At 40.6% G+C, this 15,124-nt stretch overlaps 1 protein-coding gene across 1 annotated transcript in view; it reads right to left on the bottom strand.

Moving 5' to 3' along the window:
* Nucleotides 1-5,049: 5,049 nt before the first annotated feature.
* The window catches only part of ALG13 (ALG13 UDP-N-acetylglucosaminyltransferase subunit), a gene marked incomplete at both ends in the record, with an annotated part of 74,772 nt that continues 64,697 nt past the window's right edge, over nt 5,050-15,124 (bottom strand). The window contains 3 exon segments of the mRNA XM_084258489.1: nt 5,050-5,306; nt 10,266-10,449; nt 12,570-12,610. Coding sequence (XP_084114615.1) covers nt 5,050-5,306; nt 10,266-10,449; nt 12,570-12,610 — 482 coding nt within the window.

Raw genomic sequence — 15,124 nt, 5'->3', positions numbered from 1 at the left:
GCATGAAAATTAATTGTTTTTCCTCACTATGGAAATGATCCAGATTTCTACCTTTGGTGTAACCAGATTTAGCTCAGGAAGAGGGTGGAAGTAAAGTGTACAGAACTACAGTGCCTTGATCTCCTTCCCCCAATTCTAAGTGCTTGAAATTTGGTTCACAGAGAAAAAGACAGCGATGAGAGGTCAATTCGTGTGAATTGGAGGTAAAAACATGTGAAAAGAAGTCTATGAAGTTTATACCACAGGCTACTAAACATGTTAAATCTGATTTTTTTTTTTACTTAATTATCAAAAAATCACTTCCTTTTAATCTGGAAATGGCCTTCAAAAACCACTGCAGACTTGTGTGGCGGTACAGGTTATCTGCATCCTCCCACCATCATGCCCCTTTCCCAACATAATAGGACCAGGGTACACTCCTTGGTTGTTTCCTAGAGTAGACCGGAGTACATAAACCCAGTGGACTGTGCTTGTCAGCTTCAAATAGACCAGAAACACTGTTGGTTTCAACACAGACAACAGCAACATTTAGGTTGGTCTAACACACACAGTTGATATCTGGTTTTTAAGTTAATAGCATGTCATTAAACTGCATTACTACTGGAAATCAAGCAAGGCAGCAGCCTACCTGCAAGTTTAAAATAAAAGCAATCAACTGGAAACCTAAGACAGCATGCTTGTCTCCAAACCACACAATTTCCAGACCTACATATTCAAGATAGACTACCAACTTTTAAATCACCGCATAGAAGCTAGAACCATTGACAATAGCTTCAGAGGTAAAATAGTAAAATAGACTAAATTTGTCTCAGTTTTAGAAATATCTACTTTAAATTCATGCACAACCCTACCCCAATGGACTATTTCATTAGAATTATTTGTTGTGAGTTATGTATATCTCAGAAGTGTTAGTATATTCGAAAAACATTGGAGAGGGGTTATAAAAGAGTGCTACAGCAGGGGGTATAGTGGGGCTATAGCCTCAGAGGATCGTGTCCAGTAGAGGACAGGTCACTGTGGATTCTTCACCCTTGCACACAATTGCAAGACTGCTAGGGCTCGGGAATAACAACGGGGTTCATCTAACAAACAGGAAAACCAAGAGTTTGTAAGCCCACAAGTGGCCAGCTACTCACCCCAAAGAGTGTCTAAAACTCCCAAAGATCGCTCGTTCAAGATGGTGCTGTCCTGACGAGGGCCAGGATCCAACTCACCGCAGCGGGAGGTGCTCACAAGTGGAGCCACTGAGATCACAGCACAGCAACCAGCAGCAATAGTCTGAAGGTTGGAATGGACAGCACAGGATGGTAGAATGGACGGCCACAGAGCCAACACCACCAGGAGGCGGTGCTAGACGATCAGAGGCAGTGGACAGCTCTCAGAAGTGACACGTACTGAGTGCCAGTCATCCGTCAACAGTGCTGAACACCACAGATCACTAGGAGGTGGTGTTAAAAAACTGTTTTCTGTGTTGTGTTGTTGGCCCACACCAACAAACAGCTTTTTGAAACACCAGGCCCAGGGCCTTTGGTGCTCCTTTCGCGATGTCAGAATCAGACTGGAGGCAGGAGTTGACGCCTCACCTCTGCAAAGCTCTTCGACTTCACATCAGAGGTTGGCTTTTGGATGCTGTTGCTTTCTTCGGAGGGCAGAAGAGTGAGATTCCCAAGCTGGCGCATGCCCTGCCTTATATCCGCTTTCAGAGTGCCCCACCTGCAAGTCTGATTGGATTGTTTTCAATCCTATGGCTGATGAGACCAAAGCACCAATCAGCTTTCATCTGGTGGGTCCATTTTACAAGCCAGGCACCAAATATTGGCCTGGGACGCCACAGGCCTCTCTACTGCCTACAGCTGGAGGTAGCGACAGTGGCCCCATGTGCCTCCCTGAACCAGGGGCTGCGTACCCTGCTAGAGGAACCATGGCTGTCCCCCATCACTGCTGGCATCTACCTGCAGCATGAGCCCCAGTGGGGCCATTGGTGGCAGGTGGTAAAATGCCCACCACCTGCTGCTTGCTGCCTCCACAGCCTACAGGCAGTGCTGTTGGGCAGAATGCTGGAGGGGCTGCCCATAGGCAGCAACTCTGTGGTGGGTAGAAAACCACTTTTCCAATACCTTCTGCTGGCAGTGTGAAATGGCCAGTCTTGCCCCACAGCTTGTGCTGCAGGGTCCCAGTTTCAATTTTATTCCATGTATTTTTTTTAAAGACTTATTTATACAAGAACCAGGGTACAGGCCAAATGTGCGGAAGGGTGAGAAGATTCACCAGAGACAGCGGGGAACAGAGCAGGCAGACTGACGAAATACACTGCTGAGGGGAGCAGCAGGCGAGACAGGAGAGGTCTGCTGCGCCATGTGGGTATCTGCCCAGCTGGCCAGGATCAAACGCGTGCTGCAGAGGCTGCGGACAGCTTCACAGGGCAGTGCTCAACTGCCTGCACCACCAGGGAGGCCCTTATTCCATGTTTTAAGCTTGATTAAAATAAACATAAAACACACCTGTAGAGCAAGGACTTAACATCAAGGATACAAAAAAAAAAATCACAAGCAGTTCCATGTCTGTTATGATGACTTAACTGTACTTATAAACTTTATTTGGAAGTCATGACTACCATTGGTTTTGTATTTTTTTTTTAAGATTTATTTATTTATACATACAAGCACTAGGTACAGCCAGAAGCGCGGGAGGATGAGAGAATTCACCAGAGCCAGAGAGGGGAGCAGAGCAGGCAGAAGGACCGAAGTACACTGCTGAGGGGAGCAGCAGGCGGCAGGAGAGGTCTGTGCGCCATGTGGGACCCTCCTCCGGTGGCAGGGGAGCAGCCGGGGATCAAACCGGCGCTGCAGAGGCTGCGGGCAGCTTCACAACCTAGCGCTCAACCGCTGCGCCACCAGGGAGGCCCTGGTATGTAGAACAGTACACTGAAGCTAGGCTATTTTCTTTGCAATGGATTCCACTTCAGTTCTTGCAACTGTTCGAGCACCTGGTGCAGCCTTGCAGTCTCCAATGGCTTTTTGATTAGTGTAGTTGAAAGTGGGAAAGGGCAGGAGCCTCCCTGGTGGCGTAGGGCTTAAGTCTCAGCGTTATCACACTTATCACTGTTACGGCCTGAGTTCAATCTCCGGCCAGGGAACTAACCCACATGTGGCACAGCAGACCTCTCCTGTCTCACCCACTGCTCCCCTTAGAGGTGTTCAGTAAATCCACCTGTCCTGTTCCCCACACTGTCTCTGGTGAATCCTCACATTCCCTGCACCTCTGGCCTACACCACAAACTACACTCCAGTTCTTCTATGCATAAATCTTAAAAAAAAAAAAAAACTTGGGCCTCCCTAGCGGCACAAGGGGTTAAGTTGTCCACAGCCTCTGCACTCTGCAGCACGAGTTCAATCCCTGGCCAGGGAGCAACCCACATGGCGCAGCAGACCTCTCCTGACTTGCCCGCTGCTCCCCTCAGCAGTGTAATTCCGTCAATCTGCCTGTTCTGTTCCCTACTCGGTCTCTAGTGAATCCTCTCACACCCCCCTGCCCCTCTGGCCTGTGCCCCAGTTCTTGTATGCATAAATAAATAAACCTTAAAAATAAAAAACCTTACGAGAAGGCAATATAAAGAGGCTTTGGCCTGTAAAGAACACTAAAAATAGCTGTTTGTCAGGTGAGACACAACAAAAGCATTCACAATGAATTACCCCTCAGAGGAGAACTGAGAGAGAAAAGCTTACAGTCTTTGGGTAAAGGGAAAAGGCAGAAAGGGTGATGAAATTAAGACACAGAAAGTCAGGCAGGCCTAGAAAGATACAAGTCTAAAAACAAAAATTGCGAGATATGACAACTACTAAAAGGACAATGAAAAAATAAATGTAGATTAATGTTCCACATGGGAGTTATGGATTTAAAAAAAATTACACCTGGGCCTCCCTGGTGGCGCAAGGGGTTAAGACACAACCTATGAAGCTGTCCGCAGCCTCTGCAGCACGAGTTCGATCCCCCGGCTGGCCAGGGAGCAATCCACATGGCACAGCAGACTTCTGATTTGTCCACTGCTCCCCTCAGCAGTGTACTTCGGTCAACCTGCCTGTTCTGTTCCCCACTGTCTCTGGTGAATCCTCTCACCCCCAACACCTCTGGCCTGTGCCCCAGATTTTGTATGCATAAACAAATCTTTGAAAAAAATAAAATAAAAATACACCTAAAAAGGAACTTCTCAAAGGAAAAGAACTAGATATAGTAGTATGCATTGCAATGTTTTGAAACTAAATAGCATTTCAACTGGCCTTGTCAGTTTATGCTGTGAATTCACTTTCTTCCGCAACCAAAGGACCAAGGGAAAAAACATATTGGAATGATCAAACGTCTGGTACTCTCTGCTTACATGAATAAAGCAAAAAAGAAAATCCCACTCATTTTAGCAATTTTAAATGCTAATTTTTATTTACTGCTAACTGTGCAAAGGACACCAATTCAATACTGTGCAGTAAAAGTTACATAAATCCAACATTAAACAATAGCATATGGGATAAATCTAAAGCAGAACACCATGTGCCTTCAAAACTGATTAGTATTAGAACACAACCCAGTTAACACAATTCTTAAGAATCCTAAAGAGGTCTCTCATTTAATATAAAGACAGTTACCCAGAAGCAAAGGCTCTTGGTTCTGATGTTTTATAATCTAGAAAAAAGTGGCAGTCATTCCAATTTTGCATTGTTTAATATAATGTGTGACTCGAACCACGGATATAGTTCAGATGTCATTCCTTTTATCAATTGGTACCATCAACTAACTAATACAAAGTTGAGAAGCTGGTTGATATGAGAACAGCTGAATACAACTATGTTCAATATGGGGCTAGTTGTATATCCAATTTCCATATTCACAGCTCAAAGTAGCAGCCCTTTATTTTAAATCAAAAGATAAAATAATCTTAAAGGTAGATATAATAACCACTTAAGCTACCTAAATCACTTAAACACTAACAAAATATTTTAAAAAATTAAAAAACAGCAAGAAAAATGGCAGTGCAAGAATACTTCATACTGCTGAATGTTACATATTCTGAGGTACATAATGAGAAGGTGAAGCAATATAACCAACTGGTCCAGGATTCACAGCACCATGAACAGGAGAACCACCACCATATGCTGTGCCAACTGGATGCCACGGTGCAACACAGGGATAATCTGGCACAACAGGAATACAGGAATCAAATCCCGGCAAAGGTGGCTGCCCATAGGGATCTGACATCACTGGATAATAGACTGTTCCCTGAGGGACACTTGCAGGATCAGCATTTGGAAATGTACCTGAAAAAAGAATGTATACAGAACACTTTATATACAGACCCACTAAAACACCAACATAAATCGATGTTCTTACAGGTGATTAAAAATTTGCACTATAGAAAAGGTCACAACAATTGTGGCATGAGGAGCACTTGATAGGAGTTAACTGATAAGAACAGGCTACCTCAAACAAAATATTATATAAAAATATACCAATATTAAAAATTTAAATGTATCTGTATATAATATGTCAAATGTATTCGACCTAGAGATAGCCATCTTCTTGGGATGATCTAGTACCAACAAACTAAATATATAAATATTCTCTATATTCCTTCTTAGAAATTAAGTTCTTCTAAGAATTGATCACAATGAAGTTACCCAAAAGTTTTCCAGTATAACAAGTATCACCCAAAATAACCATTTCTGTATCACTTTGCAACAATTAAAAACTACTGTCACCTCCTGAATGTCATTAAGTTCCCAGCATCATTTTAATTTTACAGCAATTTTGCTACCACGAGTCAGTTTCAGAGGAAATAGACATTGTTCTGACCCTTCTAATAGGGACTGTATAAATGTTAAAAAAGAAATTCTTCATTAGTTGGGATAACTTAGATTCACTCATTCTGTAAAAATAAGAATACCATGATCTCATGGCTTATACAAATAAAAATAGCTCTATAAAAGTTAACTTTTTAGGGGCCTCCCTGGTGGTGCAAGGGGTTAAGACACAACCTATGAAGCTGTCCGCACCCTCTGCAGCAAGAGTTCGATCCCTGGCCAACCAGGGAGCAACCCACGGTGCAGCAGACCTCTCCTGACTCACCCGCTGCTCCCCTCAGCAGTGTACTTCAGTCAATCTGCCTGTTCTGTTCCCTATTCTGTCTCTGGTGAATCCTCTCATCCCCCACACCTCTGGCCTGTGCTCTTGTATGCATAAATAAGTATCTTTAAAAAGTTAACTTTTAAAAAAATGCAATGTAGATTGATACTTTTAATTTTCACCACCATGGGCCACATCACACCACCCCACCAGGGATGAGATTCTATAATGCCAACATTCAAGAACCACTAATATGCCTGGGGAAAAAAGGGAGAAAAGAAAGGAAATCTGCTTTCCTAACATGTTTCTGCTGGGAAAGCTACTCGGTTCAAGCAGTCCTTCCAAGGTATGAATGAGTCCAAAGTCTTGCTCCAAATAGAGAGCCAGACTCTGAGGGCAAGGTTGAGCTCTTCAAGGGGACGCACCAGCACTGGAAGTATGCCAAAAGACTGAGTCACATCTTAGCCAAAAAGTCAGGAAGGGGCCTCCCTGGTGGCACAGCTGGTTGAGCACAGCGCAGTGAAGCTGTCTGCAGCCTCTGCAGCGCAGGTTCGATTCCCAGCCAGCCAGGGAGATTCCCACATGGCGTGGCAGACTTCTCCTGTCTCGTCTGCTGTTCCCCTCAGCATTGTCTTCGGTCTGTCTGCCTGTTCTGCTCCCCACTCTGTCTCTGGTGAATCCTCTCACCCTCCCACGCCTCTGGCCTGTACCCCAGCTCTTGTATAAAAATAAATAAATCTTAAAAAAAAAAAATAGCACAGTGATCCTGGGCCAGGAAGTCATGGAGTCTCGAAAGAGTCTATTCCAGTTCCTTCCTGTGACACAGTGATGAGCAGACTGGATGAAGCCATGCAATGAGTGGAAATAGGTCTGGAAACTGTCCAGGATGTTCTTAGCAAAACAATATAATCTTTGTGATTAAGACCTCAGTACAGGGAGCAGGACTGGGTTGGGAGTTCTGAGGCCCAGTCTTAATTCTACTTTGCTCCTGTGGCTAAGGAAGAACAAGTGTTTTCAGTTCTCTACCCACCCTTCTCCTGCATAGACACTTGTTTAGTGATTCAAATGTGAGTTACAATAAAAAATAAAGTGTGTATACATATGTTTACATATGTGTACATATATAAAGTATATATATTAAGTATATATATTAAGTATATATAATAGATATGTGAAACATACAGTTATACATATAAACAAATCTATGAAGTGTATATGTTATGTATATGTATATATAAAAAAATAAGCAAAATCCTGAAAGTTATGTTAACTCTCCAAACAGTATTTCTCTCCATTTCACTGGCAGAGCAATTCAAGAAGGACTCTTGGAGGAGGAGCTGGGTTATCCATGACTTCTTGGCATTCCTGTAGTACTCTAGCAGCGTGTTTATTAAAATGCTTGAAAGCCTTGGGGTTCTTACTGTGTCAGATCACAAAGGGTTTCAATTTGCAGCCTGCAAAACTGCCCCCAAGTGAAACTGTTATTCTGCCTTTAAAGCCTTGAACCCAGGTATTGACTTGGCCTACTTATGAATGAAAGTCCTTTCAGGCATCTATTCAGAATAGGGAGGTTTCATCCATACCAAAGATTTGCTCTGGCAAGTTACTACTCCTCCAAAATCAGTGTATCAAGAGTTTAAAAAAATTCTTCAGCTGATTCCACCAGCACTTGCAGACTCACCACTCAATTTCAAATTATGTAATGAATGACAATTCTTGAATCATTTAAGCCACTCAGAGCTAGCAGTAAATTTGACATGGTAGTCAGGTCCAGCCTTTCTTTCAACTAACTTTTTGCTTTGGTCATGATGGTCATGGTGTTGGCAAAGACTATGTTTCTATGTCTGGTCTTCAATCCAGATCATTAGAAATTTCACTGTATCTGAAATAGGCTCTTTTTGACTTTTTGTAAGTCTAATGTTTTCAATGAAACAGCTACTTCAACAGCCTCTGTTTCTTAGTGCTTGTTACTCAAGATTATATCTATGATAGAATGGGACACGCCTGACTGGGGAGCAATAACTGTCACTGACTTTCCACTTTCATAGTCCTAATCACTTTTAATTTTGTTTCTAGGTCAGTCACTTGGTATGGCCTTTTACTGACAACATGGGCAGTGAGCTTTGTAGACTTAGGGGAAATGAATAAAACGACACAAGATTAAATCAAGCACAGGGGAAAATGGTGTTTTCAAGAGACACAGTAAATGCGGGACACATGAGGCTGCTGCCAATGTAAAATGCTATGAAGTCATGATGCTCTATTTTTAGGTAGCAGGAATTTTGGGGACCATATATGTTGACGGTTTTTGACCAAAATGTCATTACATGGTACATGACTGTATATTTAGTTTTTGTAACAACTTTGGCAAGTAAAGTATCTCCCACTTTACAGAAAATCAGGCTTAGGGAGGTTAAGAAACTTGGCTGTGATACAACCATCAAATTGCTGTGCTAGAATGGGCCACAGATTTGGTTAGGTTAGTTCAATTTCTCTATCTCCTTGCTCATTCCTTCTGAGGAGGACAGTCCAAAGATCCCATTTAAATTCTTCAAAATATCTTCCCATCTATTATACTGTAAACTCAGAGAGCAACCATACTCATGGTCTAGTATGGTGGCTCAGATTTTTGGTCTCAGGATCCCTATACATTCAAGAATGTATAGTCCTCTCCTATTTTGGAGAGGACTCCAAATAGTTTTGTTTATATGGGTTGTATCTACCAATATTTACCATTAGGATTTAAACTGAGAAAATTAGAAATATTAATTCATAAATAACCCAATCATATATTAATGCAAATAAAAACTTTTTGAAAATTTAGTTCATTTTCCAAAACAAAAAAAAATTTTGGCATTCTACACTTGTGCAAACATCTAATATATGGCTCACTAGAAGACAACTAGATTCTCAGTTCTATTTCTGTAACCTGTTATATATTGTTTTGGTTGAAATATAAGAAATTTGGTTTCATAAAATATATAGTTGGAAAAGAGACTTTCTTAATAACTAGTCATTTCAGATAATTGAGGATTTCTCTGATGTTAGTAGTTTCTTTTTTTTTTTTTGGTGGGACCCTCACCAGCGGCCGGGGAACGAACCGGCGCTGCAGAGGCTGCGGGCAGCCTCGCAGCCCAGCGCTCAACCGCTGTGCTACCAGGGGAGGAGTAAGTAGTTTCTTAAAGGTGAGTAGCACCGTGAACTTTTCACACATTAAAATTCGTTGTCATACCTTGTACTTTAGATAAGATTTTTAACATAATCATATATAGGTAACATCATACACTGGAAATTAGGAAAATGTTTTCTCCTTGTATCACTGAGTTATAGAGAGTTCCCAAATGTTGACACATTTCATTACACAATGTAAAAAATGACATTCATTAATAGTCCCATAATTTATGATAAGTGCTGAGTATCAGGAAGCTGTCATGGTCATGAAGGCAGATACAAGTGTTCAAAATTGTAATATTTGAGAGTTGAGTTTTTATCTTTGACAACAAATATATGTTAATGAAATGAGAGGCTCACACTGTTCATTTGAGACATTTGAGAAAATGTCTGCCAGATCTACAAGTCTGAACATGGTTGACCTATCATTCTTTCAAGTAAAAAGTGTTGCATGAAAAGTCAGCTAGCTCAGCTTAGAACTGCATAAATCCTTTTAAATTGATCATCATACTTGAGTATGCAGAGTGCTTTATGAGTATTTCCCATTCTGTTATGCCAAATATTAAGGACAATGATGCAAGTATAAAGTTTTAGTAAAAAAGAATGCCTTTGATAACATAAAAACTGGCATTTCTGTATCACAAGTTTGTGCAAGAGAGGAAGATACTGATTACTAGCATAGTTTAGTGCCACCACCTTGTTTTGTGCTTAGGTGCCAGCAGTTTTAGAGAGCACTGATTTTTGTTCCCTCAAATGAAATGCAACACAATCAAAGGGACAAATAATATATGTGTATAATGATAAATACTTCTGGCCTCATGAATCCCTTAACAGGGTCTCAGGGACAAGGTATGCATGGGCACCATATTTTGAGAAATGTTCACCTAATTAATATATTAACCTAAAGAAACATCTGAAGGCCATTATTAGATTATACGGAATAAAATCCAGTCATCTTTTCCAAAGGCAATCTTGTTACTCACCATTTGCTGATGCTTCTCCTGGTGTGCCATCTTGTCTCCCCACCTCATTGTACAACTGAGGAACAGTTTGATCTACCATAGGAGGTGGCTCAGTATAAACTGGATAATTCTCCACATGAAGCTGCTGTTGCTGCTGCATCTGTGGTACATAGACCATGGAGTGCCAGTAGTTGTGGTGGTAACACTTGGGCAAAAAAAGAAAAAAGAAACAAACATGGAAAATCTATTCTCTACTACATTAAGATCTTTTGCAGCATGTGTATTTCACATTTGAACAAAGGAATTCTTTTAGGAAAGCACCCAAAGGAAAACAGAATATACACAACGACCTGTACACATGAATGGAGGAGGGGATTACGCTAACTGAAACTAGTAAACAGAAAGACAAATACCAGATGATTTTATTCATAAGTGGAATATAAAGAAACAAAACAAGAGAACAGAAAAACTAAACCCAAGCAGAACTGAGGCTATCAGAGCAGGAGAGTGAGGAACAAAGGCGGGAAGGAGACCTAATGGACTATGGTGGAGGATTTGGGGGCTTTGGTGGAAGGTGTGGTGGGGTAATATACATCTGAAGAGATGGGGACCTATATCCATAAATCATAAACAGTGTTGTAAACCAATACTATCTCAATTAAAAAAGCAAATTTTAGAAATAAAAATAAAAGCAAAACCACTGAGTAATCTAAATATTCAACAGGAAACCAGATGAACAAATTTTGTTATATTCATGATGGAAAATCATACAGGCAATCAATATCATGATATAAAATAAATGAAGAAAAATTCATATTGTTGAATATCTCACACCAGTGAGAATGGCCCATATTAAAAAAATACCAACAAATGCCAGTGATGAAAATACAGGGTGTTGTCACTCACATGTGGAATACAAAGAAATTGAGTAACAGGTTAAACACCCTTTAAAAACCAACCCTTGAGGGGCCTCCCTGGTGGTGCAAGGGGTTAAGGCACAACCTATGAAGCTGTCCACAGCCACTGCAGCATGAGTTTGATCCCCTGGCCAGCCAGGGAGCAACCCACATGCTGTAGCAGACCTCTCCTGGCTTGCCCACTGCTCCCCTCAGCAGTGTACTTCGGTCAATCTGCCTGTTCTGTTCCCCACTCTGTCTCTGATGAATCCTCTCGCCACCCCTCCACACCTCTAGCCTGTATCCCAGCTCTTGTATGCATAAATAAATAAATCTTTAAAAAAAAAAAAAAAAACCAACCCTTGAAAGCTGATATAGAACTGAGGCATTTGGGGGCCTTTGGGGGCCTCCCCTGGTGGGCAGCAGTTGAGTGCTGGGTTGCCCACAGCCTCTGCAGCGCCGGTTCGTTCCCGGGCCGCCAGCGAGGGTACCACAAAAAAAGAAAAAGAAAAAGAAAAAGAAATGAGGCATTTGGGGTGGGGGTGTGAAGGCTGAGAACAGTGTAGGCAGAGAGCACACCGGACTATGGGGGAAGACTATATATAGGTGCTTTGGTGGTAGGTGCACTAAGGTGACAGCACCTGAAGGGAAAGATCTATATACTTCCAAGTACTAAAAAGGATGTAAACCAAGGATGCACTTTGATAGAAAACTTTAAAAGCATTAGTCAAAAATGAAAAAAAAAAAAAAAACACCATGTAATACCACTCTTTACATGTCACTAAGTCTACTTGTCACATAAAATGCAGGGATAGCCACATGAATGTTCTAAGTAGAATAATTTATTATTTTGAGATAAAAACATAGTAAAAGGCTGGCATATGATTTAAAAATGGAGTTTAATGGTGCTAAAGTTGTGCTACTTAAAGTTCACACGCAACACAATTTAACAACTATTTTTATATAAAAAATTACTGAAGTACAGGAAGGCTAAAGTAGAAAAATGACCTATATACATCTTCAGAAATATCTCAGAGGCACCAGGTGCCTCCCTGGTGGTGCAGGGGTTAAAGACAGCATATCAAGCTATCGCCAGCCACTGCACCATGAGTTTGATCCCCAGCCAGCCAGGGAGCTACCTACATGGCGCATCAGGCCTCTCCTGTCTCACCTGCTGCTCCCCTCAGCAGTGTATTTCAGTCAGTCTGCCCGTTCTGCTCCCCACTCTGATGAATCCTCTCACTCCCCCCCACCCCGCACTTCTGGTTTATGCCCCAGTTCTTTAATGCATAAATAAATAAATCTTTAAAAAAATAGATAGAAAGAAGTAAACCTTTTAGGTCCTTCACAGTGTCGCTGGCTTTTAAAATTCAAGAGCCTGACTATAATTTTAATATAGTTTATAAAGCAATTTTAACATGACCCTTACCTGCAATCCCAGATTGAAGTAGTACTGCAAAACTTTTGTATCTAAAATTAAAAAATTAACATTTTAATTTTAATTTAATGAGTAGATGACATTAGCAATTAGAACTAACGTAGCTTCTCTTTTAGCTTTGATTAAGGTAAATACAAATACAGTCATCCCAGATCAATACCACCCTCATCAATTCTACCCTAAACAATCATTTCCTAGAGTTAGAGGTAAGATTATTCTCTGATCCAAGATTTAACCAACAAACATTTTATTCATATTCTTATTTGACATGTTACAGGAATATCACTCTGCTAATATTTAGAAAGAACCCAGTAAAAGCATTTTCTTGCCTGTCTCAAGACCAAAATTTAATGCAAATCTATTACATAAGTAATCACATTGGTCTTCAAATAACAGAACTACTATATAGTAACAATGTTAAGACTAGTGATATCTACTGAGACAACTTGCACCGTACAAAACACTTCATCTTTTTATTTGACATGATTAACACACCACCACTCCAATGCCAAAAAGAGGAGACAATGAGCAAGGTTAACTTGAAAGAAGTTATATTCTAAGATGATAAAATTTCTCCAAATATAGAATTTAATATTTCACAAACAAAAACATGTACCAGGGTAGGAGGAAATAGTTTTAGCATTCTAATTATATCTCAAAGTATCTTTACTAACTGACTTGAGATCCATGTATATTCTTATAAAACAATATAACTTGTGTTACACAAATGAACACTCAGAAAAACTCTAAATTTGAAGAACACCGATGCATACAAATACATATAGTGCCACTTTCAAAACACAAATTTGATGCTTTTTACTATCACATGGAAAATAATACCCAAGCTAAAGAATATGAAAAGATAAAGTAAAATTCACAAGTGCATGAGAACCTAACCTACTTTTTGGTATATACAGACTTCACTAAAAAATCTGTATAAAAGTATCAATAGCAGTATTATTCACAATAGTAAAAGTGGAAATGACCAAATATCAAAATGATAAAATGTGGTATATCCAAAAAATTGGAGTATTATTCAGTCATAAAATATGAAGTACTAGCATATGATGAACCTTGAAAACATCATGCTAAGTGAAGGAAGCCAGTAACCAAAGATCACATAGGATATGACTCCATTTACATGAAATGCTCAGAACAGGCCAATCTGTATGAAGAAAAAGTAGATCAGTGCTGGCCAGGGGAGAAATGAGTGAATGCTAATGAGTATAGCGTGTTCTTTGGTGACGGTTATAAAAATGTTCAGTAATCAGATAGTTATGATGGTTGCACATATTTGTGAAAAAACTGCCAAAAAAAAAAAACTTTAAAGAGGTGACTTTCATGTTATGTGACTTGTATCCTAACAAAAGGTACAAAAAAAGAAATACAGGAACTTAAAAACAGCAAGCTGAATTTCAATGGGGGGGAGTATTGTGAAATTAATTGCATTTGAACAGAAAATTAGAGGGGAAAGTAGATACAGAATTTGAGTAGAATCACCAAGTTAACAAAGGCTTAGAAGTAAATACTAGGTACACAGAATTCTTGTAAAAGTAGAAAAAGACAAGGTATACCTTTAGAAAAATGACTAGCAGTTTCTTATAAAACACACACACACACAACATGAGCATGCAAGAGCTGGGGTGCAGGCCAGAGATGCGGGGGGTGAGAGGATTCACCAGAGACAGAGTGGGAAGCAGAACAGGTGGAGCTACTGAAACATATTGCTGAGGGGTGCAGCGGGAGAGACAGGAGAGGTCTGCTGAGCCATGTGGGTCACCTCCCTGGCCGGGAATAGAACTCATACTGTAGTGGCTGGATAGCTTCATAGTGCTGTGTTCACAGCAGTTCTAAACTGCAAATAGGCCAGAAGTCCATTAACATAAGAATGGACTAAATGTGAAATATTCACATAATGAAATACTCCTCACTAATAAAAGCAAGTGGACTAATAAATGCAGCAACAGTAACTTGCTCTACCTCATACAACAACTGTCAGAGTTAGGATATAAATCTATATCTAACTTAAAAGGCAAGTACATCCTAAGTTCTGGATGGTGTACAACAAAAACTACTACAACTATGAAACCAGTGACAACTCATTCAAAGCTGATGGAGTATAGGCCTTTCTATGGAAACATCAGCAGTAGGTGAGAGAGAATCTTCAAGTAAAATCAAATAAAAATATATTGTATTTAATTAAAAAAATAGGGCCTCCCCTGGTGGCGCAGCGGTTGAGCGCTGGGCTGCGAATCTGCCCGCAGCCTCTGCAGCGCCAGTTCGATCCCCGGCTGCCAGCGAGGGTCCCACACGGCACAACAGACCTCTCCTGCCACGCCCGCTGCTTCCCTCAGCAGTGTATTTTGTCAGTCTGTCTATTCTGTTCCCCACTCTGGCTCTGGTGAATTCTCTCACCCTCCCGCGCTTCTGACTGTACCCAGTGCTTGTATAAATAAAATAAATAAGTCTTTAAAAAAATAAATGCAGCAACATGGAAGACTCAAAATATTACGCTGAGTTTAAGAAGCCTTTCACAAAGAGTATAT

This window comes from Talpa europaea (assembly GCF_964194135.1).
Source record: "Talpa europaea genome assembly, chromosome: X".
NCBI classification, from domain to species: Eukaryota; Metazoa; Chordata; class Mammalia; order Eulipotyphla; family Talpidae; genus Talpa; species Talpa europaea.
The sequence above is the reverse complement of the archived record's forward strand: the minus strand, read 5'-3'. Positions and strand labels throughout refer to the sequence as shown.